This window comes from Coregonus clupeaformis, chromosome 25, assembly GCF_020615455.1.
Source record: "Coregonus clupeaformis isolate EN_2021a chromosome 25, ASM2061545v1, whole genome shotgun sequence".
NCBI lineage: Eukaryota > Metazoa > Chordata > Actinopteri > Salmoniformes > Salmonidae > Coregonus > Coregonus clupeaformis.
This window is the reverse complement of record NC_059216.1, coordinates 25,258,344-25,280,288: the sequence shown is the minus strand read 5'-3', so window position 1 is coordinate 25,280,288 and position 21,945 is coordinate 25,258,344. Positions and strand designations below refer to the sequence as shown.

At 48.1% G+C, this 21,945-nt stretch overlaps 1 protein-coding gene across 5 annotated transcripts in view; it reads left to right on the top strand.

Moving 5' to 3' along the window:
• LOC121539459 (homeobox protein Meis2) overlaps positions 1-21,945 on the top strand; it is a 90,997-nt gene that overhangs the window by 51,910 nt on the left and 17,142 nt on the right. For all 5 annotated transcript variants that reach the window (XM_041847967.2, XM_041847968.2, XM_041847966.2 and 2 more), the window contains one exon: positions 16,754-16,830. In XM_041847967.2, coding sequence (XP_041703901.1) covers positions 16,754-16,830 — 77 coding nt within the window. The remainder of the gene's footprint in view (positions 1-16,753; positions 16,831-21,945) is intronic.

Here is a 21,945-nt window from a genome sequence, read left to right as displayed (position 1 = left end):
GGAATGGGTTTAAGGCTTTTGAATCTTCTCAGTGAGTAATTTTCTCAGACCTCTCCTTCTCCCAACCTCACATTGTCTTCCATCTCCCCTATCACCTTCTCCTCTGCTCCACGCACCTTACCAAGCCAGAGGGGGTTGTGGGAAAATTGAAAAATGGGAAAAGCTCCCTGCAGGCTATAAATAGCCCCCTCGGTCAGTTGAATCAGGGGCCTGTGATGTGTTGGGTTGGTGGTGACCAGCTAAATGAGATACTGTAGTTTTGCTCCCTCTAAGCTGCAGGCCTCAGAGCATCCCAGAACCCCCTTACCCCCCTTTGATATTCATCTCACACCAGGAAATGCAGGGAAAAGAAGCAGCACAAATAGGTGAGGAGGGGGGAGGTTAAGGGATGGAGGCATCGGGCAGAAATCAAAAACAGACCTGGTGCTGTTCCACTGTTTGGTTTGTCATGGGACCCTGACTCCACCAAATCCCACTCCTGACATTTTGTTGTGTGATTTTCCTCTCCTCCACCTCCCCTTTCCTCCCTCCCCTCCTCCTCCATTGCTTTTGTTTTGCTCTGTGCTTATTCCAGGCAGGGGATTCCTTCACAGTGGGGTCCGTATAACTGGGAGCCATGCCTCTTGTTCTCATCTCAACTCCCCTCGCGCTCCTCCCCTCTTCATCTTTTCCATTCAATAATATGGCTCGCTTTGACACCATGGGCATGCAGTTTCATATCCGCCAATGTACAGTCTATGTGGAGGAGGGAAACTGAGTGAGTGGGTCAATTTGTTGTGGTTTCCTCCCCCTGACACTTTTTTGACAGATTTTTATAGCCTATCCGCATGTGTCACCCCTTTACCCACAATGGATTGGTCCATCTATAGCACCATAAGGCCATGTGAATCTGAGCATGTGTAGATGTAGCCATGTATCTGTGATCCATTGAGCAGGCCTAGTTCAGAGGCTGGCTTGTTGGCAGCCACATCTCCTAAGATCATGTAAGGCTACACAGATGAGCGCATACGATACAGAGCCCAGCCGCCTGCCGTATCAAAAAATAGCTCAGCCAAGAATAAAGAGACAGAGGAAAGAAGGAAAAAAATCTAATAAAAAAAATATAAATAATCCCAATCTAAGTAGAGCAGGCCTTGGCTCCAGATGTGAATCTGTGTGAATATTGATCGAGGGGGAGAGCGAGCTAGTACCCCCGTATCCCCAGGGCTGGAGCCTCTTGCTAAAGCTCATAAACCGAGCTTGTACAATTATTTAGATAAAGAGAGCCTGGCGCGACACCACATGCCTCACAACCCGCACCTCCTCTCTCCTTGTTTCTCCTCCTATACCTCTTCCGCCTCCTCATCCTTAACCTCATCTTCTTCATCCAGCGTGAAGAAGTTAAAAGGGGGGAAACCTGTAATTATCCACACTTTTCTGAATCCCTCCTTAATGTTCATTATTGAAACCAGCGGCAATTACAAGTTCAAAGAGGTTTAGAGGACCAGCAACCCGCATAATCAGGAGAAAATTAAGCGTTGCTCATTCGTCACAGCAGAGCACACACACACACACACACACACACACACACTGGCAGGGGTGAATCATAGACACAGTGACAGGCGTCAATTTCCACACAGGCAGCATCTCGGCCACCCCAGGGCGCTACCTCAGCACAGGATCCACAATCTTCTTATGTACTGCTTTTGTGTTTTCCCCTGTGACAAAAACCTTAATGACAACATCTTAACCAAACCCAGACTGATACTACACTATACTATACCTTCTATCTTCCCCTTGTTAGTGTCCTGTTCTGTTTGTATTTCTATCTCTATCCTCCCCTCTCCTCCTTCCCCTCCGTCATCCTGTCTTCCTGTCTATCCTTCCTCTCTATCTCTCCCAACCTCTTGTCGGCCGGCTGGATCCTGCCTGCAGCACGTGGGAGTGTGTGTTTCAGACCCGTCCCCGGAGGTGCATCTCTGTTACCTTTGGGGCTGGGTCACAATGGCTAATCCTGTCTTCAGGTGCCTGTTCAGCACACTGAGAGGAGAGAGGAGAACCGGAGGTGAGCTCCTGTTACAAGACTCCCTGACCAGGGGTCACCACAGACACACACACACACAGTGGTAGCCACAACACACACACAGAAACGCACACACACATCAAGCCCCACTCATCAGCCCCAGGTGGCTCAGCCCCTCCATCCCTCTCTCTCTCTTTATCTCTCTACTGTACGTCTCCTTTTTCTCTCTCTCACTCTCTTCTTTCTCTCCCAGATCAGTCAAACTCTTGTTCGCATTAGGGGATCTCTGATATGATCACCGTGGGGAGCTGCTCTGGTGACCATGTCCTCTCTCCTACCTGGCACCCTCTTTGTTAAAGCCTCTCTCTCAGGGACACAGGCTTGAGTCTCCACTGTATTGAATGTATAGAGCCCTGTCATCTGGGCCTGTGCCTCAGCCTGTGATTCAGCCACTGTTAGAAGAGTCCTTTTTCGTTGAGGGAAGCCATTCATCTTTGCACCCAGAGGCTGCCTTGTTTCATTAAGGAGCCCATCCAGGCAGACAGATGTGCTCGCCACACAGCCCTGTTGGCCTATGCAAGAGCGTGTATTAACCCACAATCCTTTGGGGGAGATGAATAGGCTAGCGGTCCTCCACGCCATTTTCCCTCCCTCCTTTCTCTCTCTTCCTGCTCCAATATGAAAAAGTAATGAAGCCTATGGAAAAGCAGTGGAAGGTGAGCTCTCTCTTCACAGATCATTTTAAGTTATTTGGATTCAAACCGAGAGGGATCTCTTTAAGGCACAATTTGAGTGGAATTAAGTAAATAAAAGTGGAGTGCGCTGTGGAGAAAGAAGAAAAAACAGCGGCGACTGTAAAAAGATGTGTGTTTAAGCAAAGAAAACCGTACCGAACATGGAAGGAGGCTGATGTTAGCAGATGTTAGCAATTGCAGCACAGGCCGAGGGATTCCTAGTGTTAGAAGGGCTCCTAATTGCCATAATGGACCTGGTAACCACTGACAGTAATGGAGTTGTGGGGGAACCATCCTTAGCACCTGGAATTAGGGGCCGGGGCCATCACCATCACCGGCCTGGTCCGCTTCAAGATGTCCATTGTTGATTTTAACAACAAGATGAGGCCTTCTCCCACCGACCCTCATCCCAAAGCCCATCCACCTTCCACAATCTACTATCCTTCATCCACCTCTGTCATCCCTTATGGATGAGCTTTCCTATGGACGCTAATATCCGACCCCAGTCATTCCACTGTTGGTCCTGGTATTGACTACACCCATTGTCCTCCACCAGTGTTTGAACTGGGGGCCTTGGGGGGGGGGGGCTTAGGGGGGCCTTTTTTGTGGGGGCCCAGGCAGAAAGTTGAAAGTGGGCCTGTGTGTCTGTGTTTGTGATGAGCTGGGCTGGGCTGGCTGGGTCACCTCTGTAGTGGTTCAGCCTGCCTGGTGAAAGGCAGTAGGGCGGCAGGCAGGGCGCTGTGGGGGAAAATGACTTCCTGAGACATTATCATCAATCACCAGACAGGTCAGCTAGTTAGGCCCCTGATCCTGCCATCAGGAGGGGCTGGGAGGAGAAGAACAGAGTAGAGGAGAGGAGAGGAGAGGGGGATGGGTGGAGTAGGACTGGAACGGTAGAAAACACCAGTTAGGTCGAGAGCGTAGAAGAGCGGAGTTCCCATATTGGAAGTCCAAGTTTGGGGTGGTGGTCGTGCTTTGGATCCCCCCTCTCCATTGGAAGAATAGGTAGTGGAGCTACAGTCAGTACTGTACTGGAGTCATTACTATAGCTCCATAAAATACCCTACCCCTGCTGGTCAGTCTCCACTCTCTCCACAGCTCAATTGACTCATTAATTATTCCACAGTACAGGCAGAGGGGTGGTGGCAAATATAAAGAGGGCAAGAGTGAAAGAGAGAGAGAGAGAGAAAGAGAGAGAGAGAGAGAGAGGGGGAGGGCAAGAGAAAAAACAAGAACAGCTGTCTTACACCTCCAGTCGGCCTCTCTATCTCTCTCTCTCTCTTTCAACGAAATAGAGAGAGAGGGAGGGGCTTGGGTTACCTCAGCGAGCGGTTGTGTTACATTCCTGAGAAGGGAAGGGGTGAGGGAGGGGGAAGAGGAGAGGGGGAAGTGGGGGGTGAGGGGAGAGGGAGGGGTGTGGCTCAACGAGTTGTTGAAAAGAACACAGTCGCTTGTCAACAGCCTCCGTGCCGGGGAGCCATCGTGCCTTGCTCTAGCCCCAGAGGTTAATGACCCTCCGCTGCACTTTAGTGTGTGTGTGTGTGTGAGTGAGAGAGAGAGACCACCAAATCCCCCAGCAGTTCCACAGAATATGGTGCGTGAGAGAGAGAGAGAGAGAGAGAGAGAGAGAGAGAGAGAGAGAGAGAGAGAGAGAGAGAGAGAGAGAGAGATTGAGACTGCATGCAGAATTCTGCAAAAATATCCTCCTTGTACAACGAAAAACACCAAATAATGCATGCAGAGCAGAATTAGGCCGATACCCGCTAATTATCAAAATCCAGAAAAGAGCCGTTAAATTCTATAACCACATAAAAGGCAGCGATTCCCAAACCTTCCATAACAAAGCCATCACCTACAGAGAGATGAACTTGGAGAAGAGTCCCCTAAGTAAGCTGGTCCTGGGGCTCTCTTCACAAACACAAACAGACCCCACAGAGCCCCAGGACAACAACAACAACACAATTAGACCCAACCAAATCTGGAGAAAACAAAAAGAGAATTACTTGACACATTGGAAAGAATTAACAAAAAAACTGAGCAAACTAGAATGCTATTTGGCCCTAAACAGAGAGTACACAGTGGCAGAATACCTGACCACTGTGACTGACCCAAACTTAAGGAAAGCTTTGACTATGTACAGACTCAGTGAGCATAGCCTTGCTATTGAGAAAGGCCGCCGTAGGCAGACCTGGCTCTCAAGAGAAGACAGGCTATGTGCACACTGCCCACAAAATGAGGTGGAAACTGAGCTGCACTTCCTAACTTCCTGCCAAATGTATGACCATATTAGAGACACATATTTCCCTCAGATTTCAGAGATCCACAAAGAATTCAAAAACAAACCCAATTTTGATAAACTCCCTTATCTACTGGGTGAAAAACCACAGTGTGCCATCACAGCAGCAAGATGTGTGACCTGTTGCCACAAGAAAAGGGCAACCAGTGAAGAACAAACACCATTGTAAATACAACCCATATTTATGTTCATTTATTTTCCCATTTGTACTTTAACTATTTGCACATTGTTACAACACTGTATATAGACATAATATGACATTTGAAATGTCTTTATTCTTTTGGAACTTCTGAGTGTAATGTTTACTGTTAATATTTATTGTTTATTTCACTTTTGTTTACTATCTACTTCACTTGCTTTAGCAATGTTAACATACGTTTCCCATGCCAATAAAGCCCTTAAGTTGAAATTGAATTGAGAGAGAGAGAGAGAGAGAGAGAGAGAGAGAGAGAGAGAGAGAGAGAGAGAGAGAGAGAGAGAGAGAGAGAGAGAGAGGAGATAGTGAGAGAAAGAGAGAGAGAGAGAGAGAGAGAGAGAGAGAGAGAGAGTGCCAAATCCCCCAGTCCCACAGAATAGGGTGCGTGTCATTGCTTGTCTGTGGCAGAGGTCAGACAAAAGCCTCCAAATCCCCTTATTTCCCCCCTCCCTCAATCACTGTAGTGGATAGTCATACACTGAGTCACTGTCACTGACTGACTGTGTGTGGATTAGCATAGGCCTCTCAGTGGCAGAAAGTTAGAGAGAGAGAGAGAGAGAGAGAGAGAGAGAGAGAGAGAGAGAGAGAGAGAGAGAGAGAGAGAGAGAGAGAGAGAGAGAGAGAGAGAGAGAGAGAGAGAGAGAGGAGAGGAGAGGAGAGGAGAGGAGAGGAGAGGAGAGGAGAGGAGAGGAGAGGAGAGGAGAGGAGAGGAGAGGAGAGGAGAGGAGAGAGTGCCAGCAGCCAGGCAAAATGGCCCATTAGATTTAAGGAGTAAAAGTTCATCAGCTTTGTTAATGGCAATGTATTTAAATGAAGTATGAATTACCCAGCTTTTATGGAGTGCTGAGAGGAAACTGGAGTGTCTTATGATCTAATGTTTTAGTGAGCTCTGCTGGCCACTCAGGAGAGGAGAAGAGGAAGAGGGGGAAGGAGAGGGAAGGAGAGGAGAGCAGCGGTCAGAACAGAAATACACTGCAAGGTCCCCTGAGTCCTTCGCCTGGACGCCTGCCTGATTGTCACTAACATGCGTAGCTGATCGGGTTAGCCCAGAGACGGGGACGTTTGTGGCTTCCAGGCTTTTTCTTCTTTGCGTTTCATTAGTTAGGAAAACCGGCGGCATGCATGAAAAAAAAGGTCAGCTACGATCGTTTCTGATTAGGCTCCCGCTGCCCCTCACACACACATGCACACTCCATACACGGGCATATGCACACACGCACACACACACACACTCCATACACACACACTCTATACCCTCACACACACTTCCTACCCTCACACACACACACACACACACACACACACACACACACAGACACACACACACACACACACACACTCCCCACCCTGGTCTAATAAGCGGTAAGCTGAGCTAGCTGATGGTCATCCTCCCATGGGGCTGCTGGGTGGCTGCCAGCTTCCTGCCTGCTTTGTCAGTGGATAAAGCCTGTAACAAACGAGGGGCCTGTAGCCAGGCTGGGCCAGCCAGGTCAAAGGTCAGTACGGCCCCAGGGCAGGATCAGGCCAGAAAGCACTACAGGGAAAGAGAGAGAGAGCGAGAGAGAGAGAGCGAGAGAGAGAGCGAGAGAGAGAGAGAGAGAGAGAGAGAGAGAGAGAGAGAGAGAGGGATGGATGGATGGATGGATGGCTGGATGGACGGACGGACGGACGGACGGACAGACGGAGGGATGGAGGGAGGGAGGTAGGGAGGGATGGATGGACGGACAGCCGGAGGGAGGGAGGGAGGGGGAGGGAGGGACGGAGGGAGGTAGAATGCACTTAAGAGTATAGCCACGATTAGCCAGCCTAGACCTCTAAAAGCTACCACTCCTCTCTTCTCCACTCCTCTCTTCTCCACTCCTCTCTTCTCCACTCCTCTCTCGTGGAACATTAAGAAAGTGAAAGATCCTCACGGCATGTGTCAGTGAACAGAAACGTAGTTATACACATGTACACACACACACACACACACACACACACACACAACACACACACACACACACACACACACACACACACACACACACACACACACACACACACACACACACACACACACACACACACACACACACACACACACACTGATGATTGACAAGGAGATATCTTCCTTGAGTCATGCAACCGTCCCAGATGAAAGGGCTCTTCTCAAAGATGTGTGTTTGTGAAAGGCAGAAATGGCATCCTGCAACCGAAACAGACACAACAGGTATGGTGACTGATCAGGGCTTGGCTGTCTTTGTTTCACCTGAGTTGCTCAAAGTGCCTGTGATTTGAGATGAATAAACTTGTGGTTTACTCTCAGCACTTCACCCCAGCTTTCTTCCTCGACTGGGGCCTGAGCCTGAGTGTCTGAATGTCTGGCTGTCCGTCCGTCTGTCTGTCTGTCTGTCTGTCTGTCTGTCTGTCTGTCTGTCTGTCTGTCTGTCTGTCTGTCTGTCACAGTGTTAAGAGAACTGCTACTCCTTACCCCAGCAGTGTTCAGTCCATTCAGAGAAACAAGGACTTGACATGGTTGCCTTGAACACATTTAGAGTCATTAACAAACAGGAAATGTCCCCTGCAGCTGTTTCTGAACACAGCTCCTCACCCCCTTCACCCCCTGTAATGGACAAATGTTATCCTGCTTTGATATCTGACCCCAAAAAAACAAATAAATTGACATTACAAATGTGCTATAACATCTCCAAATAGGCTTGACATTACATACCTGCCCTGTGGGGTTTTGTTAGCCTATACTAAGTGGTTACTCTGCTGTTGTCGTTGCCATTTCTGAGGCCAACATGGAGTGTCTTTCTGAGAGAAAGAATGGAGACGTCCTGGTTGGGTATGACTACTTAAATACTTACGCTCATTAACTTAATACTCAAGTGGAAGGAGATTCCGTCAAGTGCCACTTTCAGGACCTCATCTAGCATAGGGGAACAAACCGCTTTCTCTTACCCCCCACAAATTAACCTGTGCCACTGCTCCAAGATAAAATCCCACTCTATTTATTCTTGTGAAAGTGAAACAATGTTTAGAGGACACAATAGAGAAGGGGGAAACTTAGAGGAACTCTTCATGTTAATACTAAGACTCATTCACAACAGACCATGAGAGTCTAGGAGGTGAAGTACGGCCGGCGCTGTATCCCTGTCGTCTGACCCTGTTGCTCTTGGCTTACCCAGAATCCCCTTGGAGGGGCACAGAGATTCCTGGGACACTCAGCGTGTAATAACCTTGTCCTGTTTCACGCAGACTAAATATATTAAAGTATGGAGCAGGGAAGTTCAGGCCCTGGGGAAAGGGACGGTGGGGGAGTTAGATAATGTAGCAGGGTTGTTCAGAGGTAGTCAGATGCCTAATGGTGTAATACATGGGACATGTGCGGTCTAGGGTTTGTGACTTACAAGTCCTGGCTTTACTGATACTGTGATACTTTTCAGTCTCCCAGAGAAAAATCCAAGTTAGATAAATTGTGTGCCATTGTAGCAGCACATGAAGAGTTAAGCCTGTCTCTTACAACGTGAAGGATTAAGTCTTTCTATAGGGCCATTTTTTCCTTTCCTTTATCCTTGCTTGAGGCTAGAACAGATTCTCTCTCACCTCACCGTTTGGGTACAATAGCCAGGTGGATCTGGACACCATTAAGTTAACATGAGAACTTTTAGGGCCAAATTCTTCCTCCTGTGTCTTTAGACCTTGGAAGCTGCCGCCTGACCCAGGTTGTTAGCCTGTTAGCCTGCTAGCCTGTTAGCCTGCTCACCGATTCCCTGCTTAACAATGTGTGCTCAGGTCATTAAAGTGGTGTCGATGTTTATCCAGCTAGCAGTGGACTGGGCCATTTAGCGTGTAAGCAGAGGCTCCCAATGACTTTATGACAGGCAATAGTGGATATGGGGGGTCCTGAATGATGGGCCAGGGGGATGGGCCCTTTCCCTTTTCACTGGCCCTAGGTGACTGTACCAGCCCCCTAATGACTACCTTATAGACCCTAAAAGTCACTTACAAAGAGTATACATGAATTACTTCACACCCACTGCTGCAAGCTGTGCAAAACCAAAGATGACCACCCTTGCTGTACTGGTATACTGGTACAGTCTTTATAAAAAAGGACTGTAAAGTTAATTTTGCCATGTTAAGCCATTGATGAAGTTTTCACAGGGCAGTACAAAGTGTGCCTGAGTGTTGACATCAGGCTAGCTCTGAGCTCCAGTGCCCCACAGCAGCCAGTTACCACAACAAAGCAGTAGAAAGAGCCTGGTCTGAAAAAACAGGCCAAATTCCTGGCCTGTAGGACCTGGCTTAAAGTGTGAGCGGAAACCTGGAGAGGAGGAGAGGAGAAGAAAGAGAACAGTAGAGAAGAGAGGAGAAGAGGAGGTCAGACTGGCTGGTGTTGAGTGTGGGGAGTATAGCTGCCAGGGCCGTAGAATACGGAGGAAGACAGAGAGAGAGAGAGAGAGAGAGAGAGAGAGAGAGAGAGAGAGAGAGAGACAGAGACAGAGACAGAGACAGAGACAGAGACAGAGAGACAGAGACAGAGAGAGAGAGAGAGACAGAGAGAGAGACAGAGAGAGACAAAGAGAGAGAGAGAGAGAGAGAGAGAGAGAGAGAGAGAGAGAGAGAGAGAGAGAGAGAGAGAGAGACAGAGAGACACAGAGAGACAGATAGACAGAGAGAGACAGAGAGAGAGAGAGAGAGCGGGAGAGAAGGGGAGAGAGAGAGAGTGAGACCAGGCCCCCTCTGTAAGGATAAGGGGATCATATTCCTCCCCTTGAATTTGTGGGGTGGCTGTGTGGTGGAAAGAGAAGCCATGAACTTGATCTGATGATTAAACAGTCCCATCTCTATGGCTGCGGGCCACATCTGAGACCAGAGTCTGGAAAACAACACACGCACACACACTCACATGAGGATCTCCCAAACCACTCCATCCACCTGCTCGCCATATACAGTAAAAGGCTGTGGTAACACCAAGCTCTACCTTCCCCACTGTGGATAGTTTCTTAGATAGTTGATAATAAGGATGTTCTCAAAAATAGTCCACCAGGAGACATACAGTACAGTTCACTGTAAACATCTCTCTCCTCTGGTTGGCTGCTGGGTGTAGGCCGTTACCCATGAGCCTCAGCCCCTGTGCTTGCTCTGGGAGAGTGTGGGAGTGATTGGTTTTTAGCCTCATGGACGTTTAAGCCCAGATCTCGCGTATCCTCTAGAGATGCCTCCTCCCCTCCCTCCCACTCCCACACCTCCTCATTCCCCTCCCTCCTTCACAGGGCAACAATTTGCTTGGCAGGCTCTTGCACCATCTCCAGTGAACATAAATGAATGGTGTAGAGCAAACAGTCTGACTGGCCGGGGGCCAGGAGCCCCATGCAGGAGGCCAGCCAGCGATTGTTGAGCTGAGTTGAGTTGAGGGAGGGCTGGGGCCACAGCCATGGTACCGCTGCAGAAGGCAGTACTACAATACTGAGCACTGGGAGCCAAGCTAACACTCCACAATAGGGCTGCCTGGCCACCCCTTTGATGTCTATGACATGATAACTGTTTTACTTCAGAGAGCAGTCTAGGAGCCACCAGACTATTTGGCAGATTGTAGTCTTATAGAGGGGAATATGGTGGTGTGTATGGTACTAGTATAGAGCAGAGGCTATGGTGTGTGTCAGTGTGGTGTGTGTGTGTGTGTGTGTGTGTGTGTGTGTGTGTGTGTGTGTGTGTGTGTGTGTGTGTGTGTGTGTGTGTGTGTGTGTGTGTGTGTGTGTGTGTGTGTGTGTGTGTGTGTGTGTGTGTGTGTGTGTGTGTGTGTTTGTGTATAGGTATGGATGGGGTCTGGATTGCTGGTGGATGGTTGTGTGGGAGTGTGTTTTATGTGTGTGTGTGTGTGTGTGTGTGTGTGTGTGTGTCTGGCACAGTCTCAGGCAGTTGAAAAGCAACAGAGGTTGAGTCATTGAGTCATGTGGCATTCTTGCCTGTTTTCTCCCTGTTGTCAGGAAGCAGCTTAGTCCCCAGGAAAATAAAACAAACACTAACCTAACCCCCTTCAACCCCCTCCACCCACCCAAAAACACACACACAAACACACACACACACACACACACACACACACACACACACACACACACACACACACACACACACACAGGGGGGGAGAGGAGGAGAGGAGTACACAGCCACCAAAAACCTTGTCTTTGAGCTTCAACAACAAGCAAGGTTTCAAAAAATATAGGCCTATGTTTCAGCAGTCAAATGTTCATTTTCTTAAAAATGGACTATAATGAAATAGCTAGACTGTAAGATTGTCAATTGTCAGACCATTTGACGTTGTCAGACTCCGGGCTGATAAACTACATCCAACAATTCAAGGAAAAGGGCTTTCATGATGAAATTTTAAAAACGTGCTACCGTGCCGTGCATAGTAATCAAATCATGAGTGATAACTTCAAATAGTCAAATTGGATATATTTATGGCATATCTTTTTGATCTATAAGCAATGCCTCAATCTCATTGTCATTTGTCATATAAATCATAACTGTAATAATATTAACAATGGCATATTTATATTTAAAAAGTGCCAATCTTACTCCAACTCTATGCAGAGTACATATTAAAATGTCATGCTTTTATTTGATTATTTTTATTTAGACTGTGAATATTATTATTATCCCTGCTAGTCACTTTGATTAAAAAACAAATAAGATTGCAATCAATTTGGAAAATATATGAAATCCTACATTTGAATAATACATTGCTGCATAAAGCAGAATAGAAGATCCACGTACACATTATTACAATACGGTCCAACCAAACCCTATCAACACAATAAGCAATACTGTCAAAAATATTTGACACTTAAACAATTATCATGTCAGTTTGCTAAGTGGCGTCTTTATTAAATATTGTTGAAATAAAGATTGAAAGGATATATGGTTTTAATAAGCCTATAGCGACATCGATGGGACCAAATCACACCAATCAACACAAGGCAGGAAAACAAAACAAATGGGAGGTTGGTTGGTGGTGTTGCCATGGCATTGGGGGTAAACAGCCAATGGCCTGTGATTTCCTGGGAGGGAGGGAGGGAGGGAGAGAGGGAGTCATTAGCATGGAATGGGTTTGCAGGACACTGCAACCCTGTGGCCTGGGACTATCATTCATGCCACACTGGCCCTGCTGCTGATGATGTCATCCATCAGCTAGGGTCTGCAGTAGGCTTAGGGTGAAGGGGTGGGGGTGGAGGGGGATAAAGGGGTGGGGGTGAGATGGAGTTGGGATGGGATGGGGGGGGCGAGGGGGGGTAATGGCTGCACAGTTGCATTAAGGAGGGGTGTTGTAGGAATTGCCACTGTACAATATATGAATTTGATCCATAGCAAATACATCCAGTAGATTTGAATGGATGGGCATGCAGTAGGAGTTGATGGATATGGGATAAGTAGAAGAGTGGTCTAGTGGATGTAGGGTAAGGTAGAATAACTGGTCTGGCAGGGTAGTCTCTGGGGCTAAAGGAGGAATGATGGAAGCCTAGCTCAGCTGGTAATGTGCAGCAACCGCAGGGGCCATTACATTCAGCGCTATCAGAGAGCACAGAGAGCATCACACCCTGTAATTTGGCCAACAGAGCCATCACACAAACACACAAACACACACACACACACAAACCTTGCAGTCTGGCAGAACACCATCCACCTCAGCACGTCTCCATCACGAGTGTGTGTGTGTGAATGTGTGTGAGCGTGAGTGTGTGAGTGTATGTGTGTATTGGGGGTTGTATCTGTGGGTCAGATAGTAGAAATTGGAGGAGCGTGGTGGTGGGGTAGTGCATGCTTGTGCCATTAACTGACTTCCATGTAATTAACAGAGCTGTTTCGATCGGAAGAGGCCGGTCCCGCAGTGGACTGGGCAATAAAACACGCCGCTCATTTCTAGGCCTAATTATTTATAGACTGGATGGAGCGCTTTACATTTTGTGGCCAATACCCCTTTTCAGGATATTGGTCGTGGTGTTTGTAACTCGCTCTATTGATTCCATTCAAAGCTAGCTGAGGGAGATTTTCAATAACCTCTTTGATCTCTGTGGGTTTGGTTTGTGTTGCATCCATTAAGAAATCATGTCACACACATGCTTCTGAGGGTGGACAGACATCTTAAGGAAAGAAAAAAACAATCACCAATCAAAAACACTGAATTATTTATTATTTTGACTTAACACATTTGTCTCTTACTCAGAGTATATCTATCTCGGGTTTTCATATTATTTATTTGACATTGGTGATTTACTGTCTTCTATTTTTTACGGAGGAAATTAACGTGAAGAGGTTGCTCAAAGGTCTAAACCCTTTCTCCAATTTCCCAGCTGCTGTAGACCTGTACCCGCTAGCCTACCATGATGGCCTAGTTCTCTGGGTTGTGTGTACACAGCACTGCTCTACACCCCAGCCTGTATTAGCTTAGAGACCGCAGCACTCTCCATTTTGTGTGGCTGTGATTTTCAGAGCCCCCATGCTTTAGAATGCTGCCACAACGTAAAGGTGTGGGTGGCCTGCACTCTCTCAGTCATAGTAACAAGGGGAACGAGAGAAAGAGAGAAAGAGAGAGAGAGATGAGGAGGGGAGGTGGAGGAGTGGAGAGGGGGGTGGCTGTAAGCTGTAAGACACAGGCACACGTTTACTGTGTGTGTGCGTGTGTGTATATATACTGTATGTGTGTGTGAGGTGGGGGGTTTGGTGGAGGGAGGGAGGGAGGCTGAGTGAAATAGGATTTTTTTAGTGTCGTGTCTATGTGGTTGGGAGTAAATCTCCTTACTCAGGGCTTTTTGCGGCGAGGGGCTTTAACATCCCCACTCTCCTTGATGAGACATCTTTCTTGTTTGTTCAAACCATTCATTATGTGGTGCTGCTGGCCACGGCGTGCCACGGCCCGCTGTATTTATCACCCGGCCCGGCTGACAGTGGGGCGATTGATGACCGGGTCTGAGCCCGAGAGGCCGAGGAAGCCTTAATGCAATGTAAATGACCCACTCCCATTTCCAATCTGGCCCTGCCTGCTCCTCTCCCCTCACCTCCGCTCCCCATTAGTGTGTGTGTGTGTGTGTGTGTTCATGTCAGTGTTTGTGTGGGTTATGTTCATGTGAAAAAGCCAGGGAAGCTGAGAGTGGGGGGAGAGGGAGGAAAGGTCCTTACTCTTATTACATGTTGTTGTGCAGGGATGAAAGGAGAAAAGCCACGCTCATACGAGTGGAGACACACACACACAGAGAAAACCTGTCTGCCTCAGCCAAGAAAATGTCAGCACCTGGCAATCAGAAAATGTATTTCTATGTAAGCATTATCATCTTTCTTTGTTAATGATTTTAGCATATTAAAAGGGACTGCATACAGAAGTAGAAATCAGATTAATCCCCCTTGCAGCCTTGATTCATTATTTGTCCAATTCCAGCCATGTTTGTTATTAATTGAGCACATTCCTAAAATGTTTTTTTCTTCATTAATTTAATTAAAAAGGGCACATTGAGACAGACATTGTTACCTGAAGAAATGTTCTACTGTTTGTTCTACTGATAAGATAGGAAAAGGGTAAAGGAGAGAGGAGGGGTGGGAGAGGGTAAAGGAGAGAGGAGGAGGGGGAGAGGGTAAAGGAGAGAGGAGGGAGGAGGGGTGGGAGAGGGTAAAGGAGAGAGGAGGGGTGGGAGAGGATAAAGGAGGGAGGAGGGGGGAAAGGGTAAAGGAGGGAGGAGGGGTGGGAGAGGGTAAAGGAAGGAGGAGGGGTGGCAGAGGGTAGAGGAGGGGTGGCAGAGGGTAAAGGAGAGAGGAGGGGTGGCAGAGGGTAGAGGAGAGAGGAGGGGTGGGAGAGGGTAAAGGAGGGAGGAGGGGTGGCAGAGGGTAAAGGAGAGAGGAGGGGTGGGAGAGGGTAAAGGGAGAGAGGAGGGAGGAGGGGTGGGAGAGGGTAAAGGAGGAAGGAGGGGTGGCAGAGGGTAGAGGAGGGAGGAGGAGTGGGAGAGGGTAAAGGAGGGAGGAGGGGTGGCAGAGGGTAAAGGAGAGAGGAGGGGTGGGAGAGGGTAAAGGAGAGAGGGGGGGTGGGAGAGGGTAAAGGAGAGAGGAGGGGTGGCAGAGGGTAGAGGAGGGGTGGGAGAGGGTAAAGGAGAGAGGAGGGGTGGGAGAGGGTAGAGGAGGGAGGAGGGGTGGGAGAGGGTAAAGGAGAGAGGAGGGGTGGGAGAGGGTAAAGGAGGGAGGAGGGGTGGCAGAGGGTAAAGGAGAGAGGAGGGAGGAGGGGTGGGAGAGGGTAAAGGAGGAAGGAGGGGTGGGAGAGGGTAAAGGAGGGAGGAGGGGTGGCAGAGGGTAGAGGAGAGAGGGGGGGTGGGAGAGGGTAAAGGAGAGAGGAGGGGTGGCAGAGGGTAAAGGAGAGAGGAGGGTTGGGAGAGGGTAAAGGAGGGAGGAGGGGTGGCAGAGGGTAAAGGAGAGAGGAGGGGTGGGAGAGGGTAAAGGAGAGAGGAGGAGGGGGAAAGGGTAAAGTGTGTGTGGATGGATGAGTAGGATTAAGATGTCACCTTTTAAACCCCAGTATGTGTGTGTGTGTCGTGTGTGCGGAGCGGCTGTCTCCTAATTTGGCCCTTAAAGACATCTGTCACCAGCGATCACTGTTGTTTTGTCATGCTTCATAGCAGCAACAGCGTTGGGGGGGTTATATTGAAGCTGACACAAATGGTATCATTGCATCTCCACTCTGAGAATTACATTTGCAGGTAGAGGTGTTAGGAGAGAGAGAGAGAGAGAGAGAGAGAGAGAGAGAGAGAGAGAGAGAGAGAGAGAGAGAGAGAGAGAGAGAGAGAGAGAGAGAGAGAGAGAGAGAGAGAGAGAGAGAGAGAGAAGAGAGAGGGGGAGAGAGAGAGAGAGAGAGAGAGAGAGAGGAGACAGTTCCTATCATTCTGTTCTGCTCCTCTCAATGCTGCACTGGCCTCTCAATGAAACAGAAACCAGAGTACCATGTTTTCCCTTCAGACATCTAAGGAAAATAAATGGATTCAATGCAAATCTTCACCCACTCATTTTATATATTGTATTACAATCGGGAGTCTAAGACACTGGAGATTGAGGGGGAGAGAGGCTGTGTGTGGGGGATGGTGTGTTTGAAAGGCTTGTTGGTGGGTGTGTTGGATGGAATGAGAAAGGAGGGTTATCAAGTTTTGACAAACTTGTTTGACCACCTCTTGACAGGTTTGCACTGATTTGCGCAGTGTGTGTGTGTGTGTGTGTGTGTTCACGTGTTGGCAGTCATGTGTATGCTTTGTATGTCATGTCTATACATTAGGAAGGGGCGGGGTTAGGTGTAGGCCATGGGAAGATATATCTTCACCTACACAATACATGTTATAGCAGAATACACACAGTGTAATACACCTGTACATAGTCATGACTGGGAGCTACAACGTCCATGCCTCAACCACGACTCTCACTCTCTCTGAGTGTGATACAATATGGGAATATTTATGTTCATCTCTTTGAACAAAGAAACTTATCTTGTCTATCTCTCTGTCTTTCTCTTGTAGCACCCGTACCCTTCTGAAGAACAGAAAAAGCAGCTAGCCCAAGACACAGGCCTGACCATCTTACAAGTAAACAACTGGTGAGTCAAGTCTTCACGTCCTCCTATCTCCACCACCAGCATCGCTCTGTCTTTCATTTTCAAAAGCCTTCGTCTCCCTCTTCCCACCCGGCAGCCAAGACGGTTAAGACTCCTAAAGGGTGAAAACCGTTTATGTACAGTCCCCCCTCCTACCACACCTCATCACACACATACACACACACACACACACAAACACACACACACACACACACACACACACACACACACACACACACACACACACACACACACACACACACACCGAACACACACTCTATCTTTGTGGCATCCCTGGATGCAAGCTATCAGGATGTTACGGCTTTATCAGCAAAGTGTTTAGTACTAAGTCACCGGTCTCTGCTGTTTGATATACATGTATTCACTTGGATATGGTTAAAGAAAAAAGTTGAGATCATATGGCACCCCCCACCTTACCTTCCCTTCATCCATTACCAATACCACCACCATCACCACCGCCACACAAGCAAAACCCGCCAGCCGCCCCCTCCCCTTTTTACACATGCTATATGGTGGATTAAGGTTTTTGGTGGCCTGGCCAGCAGTCTCTTTGTAGATGGCTTAGCACATAACTGGGGGTGGTGGATTAAATAAAATGATCACAGAAGCAAAGAAATGATACAGGAATTACGTATCAAAATACTAGCCCAGGTTTTATCTACGGCTTAATTTTGTTCAGCACATTCTCGGGGTGATGTTCAGATTAATTGAACTGACAGCTTCCTTTCAGAATTCCGGGAAGGTATTTGCACGGATTTCAGGTCTTACACAAACTTAATTACATGGAACCTCATTTTATCATTCTAATTCCATGTAGCGAGGGTTCTATTTACAAATGAGAAGTCTCTGCCTTTTATTCGCAGCTTTCCTTAATATATTTATCAAAGCGGGTTCATTTACAAAGTGCTCTATCTGTTGGGTACAGGCAGGCCGACATTAAGCAAGCTTTTAGGTTTATCACACTCGCAGCCTGACAAGACACCCGAGGGTCAATTGATTTTTTGGTTCTGTGATTCATTTTTTTTTCTAATTTATCCTGGATCACAATGAGAAACATGCCTGGAGAATTAGCTCGGTTTGTCTGCCTTATCTGTCAGACCATTTTTTTCCTTCCTTCCCTCTCTCTCCTTTTTTTTAGCAGAGGGAAGTCAAGCTACTTAAATTGGCCACAGGAACCGCTGTTATCAGACTTTAATGCACCCTACAGTGTTGATAGCATTTCAATTACACCAGTAACCAAAGATTAGCCCCCGCTTGCCTGTTTCATGCCTCGCCATGCCGCCGTTTCGGGACGCCACGCACCTTACCTACAGGAGCAGAAAATTGAGTTGCCTTGCCTGTGTCATGGTGATTAATGCAGAAATAGTCTGCTAACCTGAGAGGAATGAGAGAGAGCGAGAGAGGAATAGCGACAGAGTCAGAGAGAGATAGATAGAGAGTGTCTCCGTTCTCTGAGGCCATGAAATGCAAACCCCAGCCACCAGAAATGCAGCCAATCTGTTTAAAAACAGGCTGAACGTGCGTCTCGGTGGGATGCATCGTCACGAGCCCAGTCTCCCAGCCAGAGCCAGCCCAGACATACTGTGAGCCAGAACCCATGGCCCGAGCCTTAGTTTCACTTATACATTAGCGCTAGCTAACAAAAACACACCAGGAATCTGTTTTCACAAATAAAGTCATTAGATAGGCTTATCGTGGCTTCTGGTGGCATGCCTCTGGTGTCTCTGGTGGCGTTGTGGGGTAGAAGGGGGCAGGGAGAGCCGTTGGGAGCCAGCACCGTGTTATTTAGTGTTTAACGGTGCACGAAAGATGAGCCACAGACAGGATGAAATTAGATTGATTTTATAACCAGGCATGGCGGTGTGGTGAGTTAGAGTTAATTGGCCCTTTGTTTGGACCCCGGCCCCTCTCTCTTTGGTCTGCTGTTGTCTCCTCCCGGGTCCAGGGCCCTGAGAGATGGGCCATCCCTCCACCCAGGATATGACAGAGGATATTTCGGCCTTATGAAATTCCTGTTGATGGGGCCAGAAAAAAAAGGCCTCTGAGATTCCTGGCTGGCCGAGTGAGTGCATTGTGTGCTGCTTCCCTTTGATTCGGGGCGCTGGCGGGTTATTGGCCCGCGACAGAGAGATAGACGGAGGGAGGGAGGGAAAAGAGAGAGAGGGCAAGAGAGAGAGAGAGAGAGAGGGACGGCCACCGTCTTCAGTTTCCAGCTCTCCCCCTTGGGGGAGGATGTGCTGAATCACGGCTTTGTCCGCTGGCACAATCGCGGCCCGAGGAGGGCACAAGGGTGCTCTGTGTAGTGTCAATGGACGGCGCATCTCCCTCTCTCTCTCCCTTTCACCGTGCCAAGCCCTCCACCAACCTCCCCCCAGCACACTTACCAGCCCCTCACCTCACCTGTATTACCCCCCGAAGGACTATTCCAGCTGTGGAGTATTCCTTTGGTTATTTTCCAAGTCCCTTACCTACAAAGACAACGCCTTACAACGTATTAGCCCTGAAAGCTAACAGGCTAAAAGCTATATGCTGAGTGCTAGCGGGTAGCTAATAAGTGTCACTGTAAGCTGTTAGCTTGCAACCTCACCTGTTAGCTTATACCACCCACACCCCATTAGCCAAGTGTTGCTAATATGGAACAAACGGTGCAGGTTAAAGTACACTTTATCACTGCACTGATTTGCAACAGAGGAGGAGGAGGCAGGGTAAATTGCTCCTCAAACACTGGCCTTGTGTGTGTTAATAGCTAGAGTGACACTGCACCCTCTGTGTGTGTAGAGTAGACACTGTGTGTACAGTGTGGTGGGGGACATAAGTTCACCATTAGTTAGCGTCTTGTTTGCTCTGCTTACAGTGTGGAGATTAGCGTCATGCTAACAGTATTGGGGAGTGGTCGGAAAACATTGAAAGATTTGTTTGAAATTGAAAAGGAGGGTGAGGGTTGTGACTAGAGATTCCACCTAGTAGAGGAGGTGAATCAGCAGGCCTTCCTTGGCTCAGGTAGAGATGCCTTGGAACAGCGTGGGGACTGGAGGCAAGGATCCAGAATGTAGAATCCAGCTGCAGTTGTCATTGTGAGCAGAATGCAGCAGCTCTGTGTTATTCTATCAGTCTGGGCTAAATGGGGCCTGACCGGATCCTTTCATGTCTCAGCATCAGGCCCAGCACGACATGCCCCCGCTCACTACCATCACACACACACAGGGTTATTACGCAGCCCTGAGAGATGAGTCCGATGACAGATGACCGAGGAGAGCAACAGCGCCTAAAAAAAGGAAGGAAATCGTCCCCTCATTATTCCCTCATCTCATAGGCAGGCAGGCAGGCAGTTGGCCATTTCCATGGCACAGAGAGAGAGAGAGAGAGAGAGAGAGAGAGAGAGAGAGAGAGAGAGAGAGAGAGAGAGAGAGAGACAGAGACAGAGAGAGAGAGAGAGAGAGAGAGAGAGAGAGAGAGAGAGAGAGAGAGAGAGAAGGGCTCTGAGGCCATAATGACTGAGTGTCATAGCACTGGAGCACTAATAACAATAAAGAGGGCACTGAGCCACACTCTATTGTTACCTATACACCTCCTCACTGGGGCTCGGCGCTAGGGAAAACACACACACAGAGGGAGAGGCTCTAATTAGCGGCAGAAAGGAATACAATGAGTGAGTTATTAAGACACGGGGGCGACCTTTGGCCTCTGTCAGAACACAGGTCACATGATAAGGGGATGGATATCCGCCAGACCACGGCGCCAAGTACCCATTGATGCCAACGCGGGGATAGTCAGGCTAGACGGGATCTATAGACAGTAGAGGGAGAGGCAAAGCCGAGGTGATAGAGGGGGACTCAGGGGTCTGTCTGCACCCCTCGAAAGTCCAAATTCCATTTTTACGTATAATCACCTCATCTACTCCTAGTGATGTCACAGTCTTGGACTGCACCCCACCGCTTATTTTGTCCATCCAGCCAGAATAAGTATAGTTTCTCTATTTCTTCTCCCATACTGCTCGCTGTAGATCAGCCTGCCGTAGTTAGTGTGTTAGCTAGCATATAGCCTGACTGCAGTGGATCTCCCTTCTCAGCATGCATACCCCCCTCCCTCCTCTCCCTCCCACCCTCAGACTTGGACTCACAGTAGAGAGGCATATGCCGTTGTAGATTCACATGCAACATCTTATTAGTGGTGTGGATAACTGGATACACAACATGTGTCTATAGTGGTGTCTGGGTGGGTGAAAAAAAGACAAAGGCTAGCTTTTGTTACTTCACTTACTGCAGCTTTTTCCTCCCCCTTGAGAAAGCCCAGTGAAACACTTAGAAACAGGGCTTGTTATGATTTTTATGATGTTTTATGACCCTCCGACTTGGCGTGAGGAGCTGTCATGAAATGCAAAATAATAACTAATATTTTCCAAATGTAATGTAAAAATATGAAATTGGCCCAACCTCCCCTTTTTTTAATATCTTCTCACTCATCTAAGCATTTTCGGGTTTTACACAGAGGCATTTGAGTTCCTTTACACCCTCTCACCCTCTCTCTCTTTCTCTCTGTTTCCTCCTTGGACTTCTAAATATACAGCAGGAGTGTGTAGCAGCCGGGTGGATGTATATCTCTATCTATCTATCTGTGTGTGTGTGTGTGTATGTGTGTTTCCTTGCGTGCGTGTGCGTTTGTGCGCGCGTGTGTGTGTATGTGTGTGTGTTTGTGCATGTGTGTGCTTGCCGGGCGCTGCCAACACGGGCACCATGATCCCTCTCATTTAGGGACCACTAATTGGCAGTTAATTAGCTGAATTTACTCTGTTGTCGGATCCCAAGTGCCTCACTCCTACCAACAACCCCCACCAACAGCCCCCTCCCTCCAGGATAATTTGATCTGGCTGTTCTCATGATGCTGTAATATTAATCCCACTTTAGTTAAACCATTTTCCGTGTTTGGAGGAGAAAAACATATTTTTGATTATTGCCAGAACAGAATTCCTCTTGTGTTGGGTTGCAGTTTTATTTGGTTAATCGTTTCGCTAAGTGCGAAATCTAGCTCAGTCACACACAGTCACACACACACACCCATACATCCATTTACAGTGCCAAACACATACACAGTTCTCAC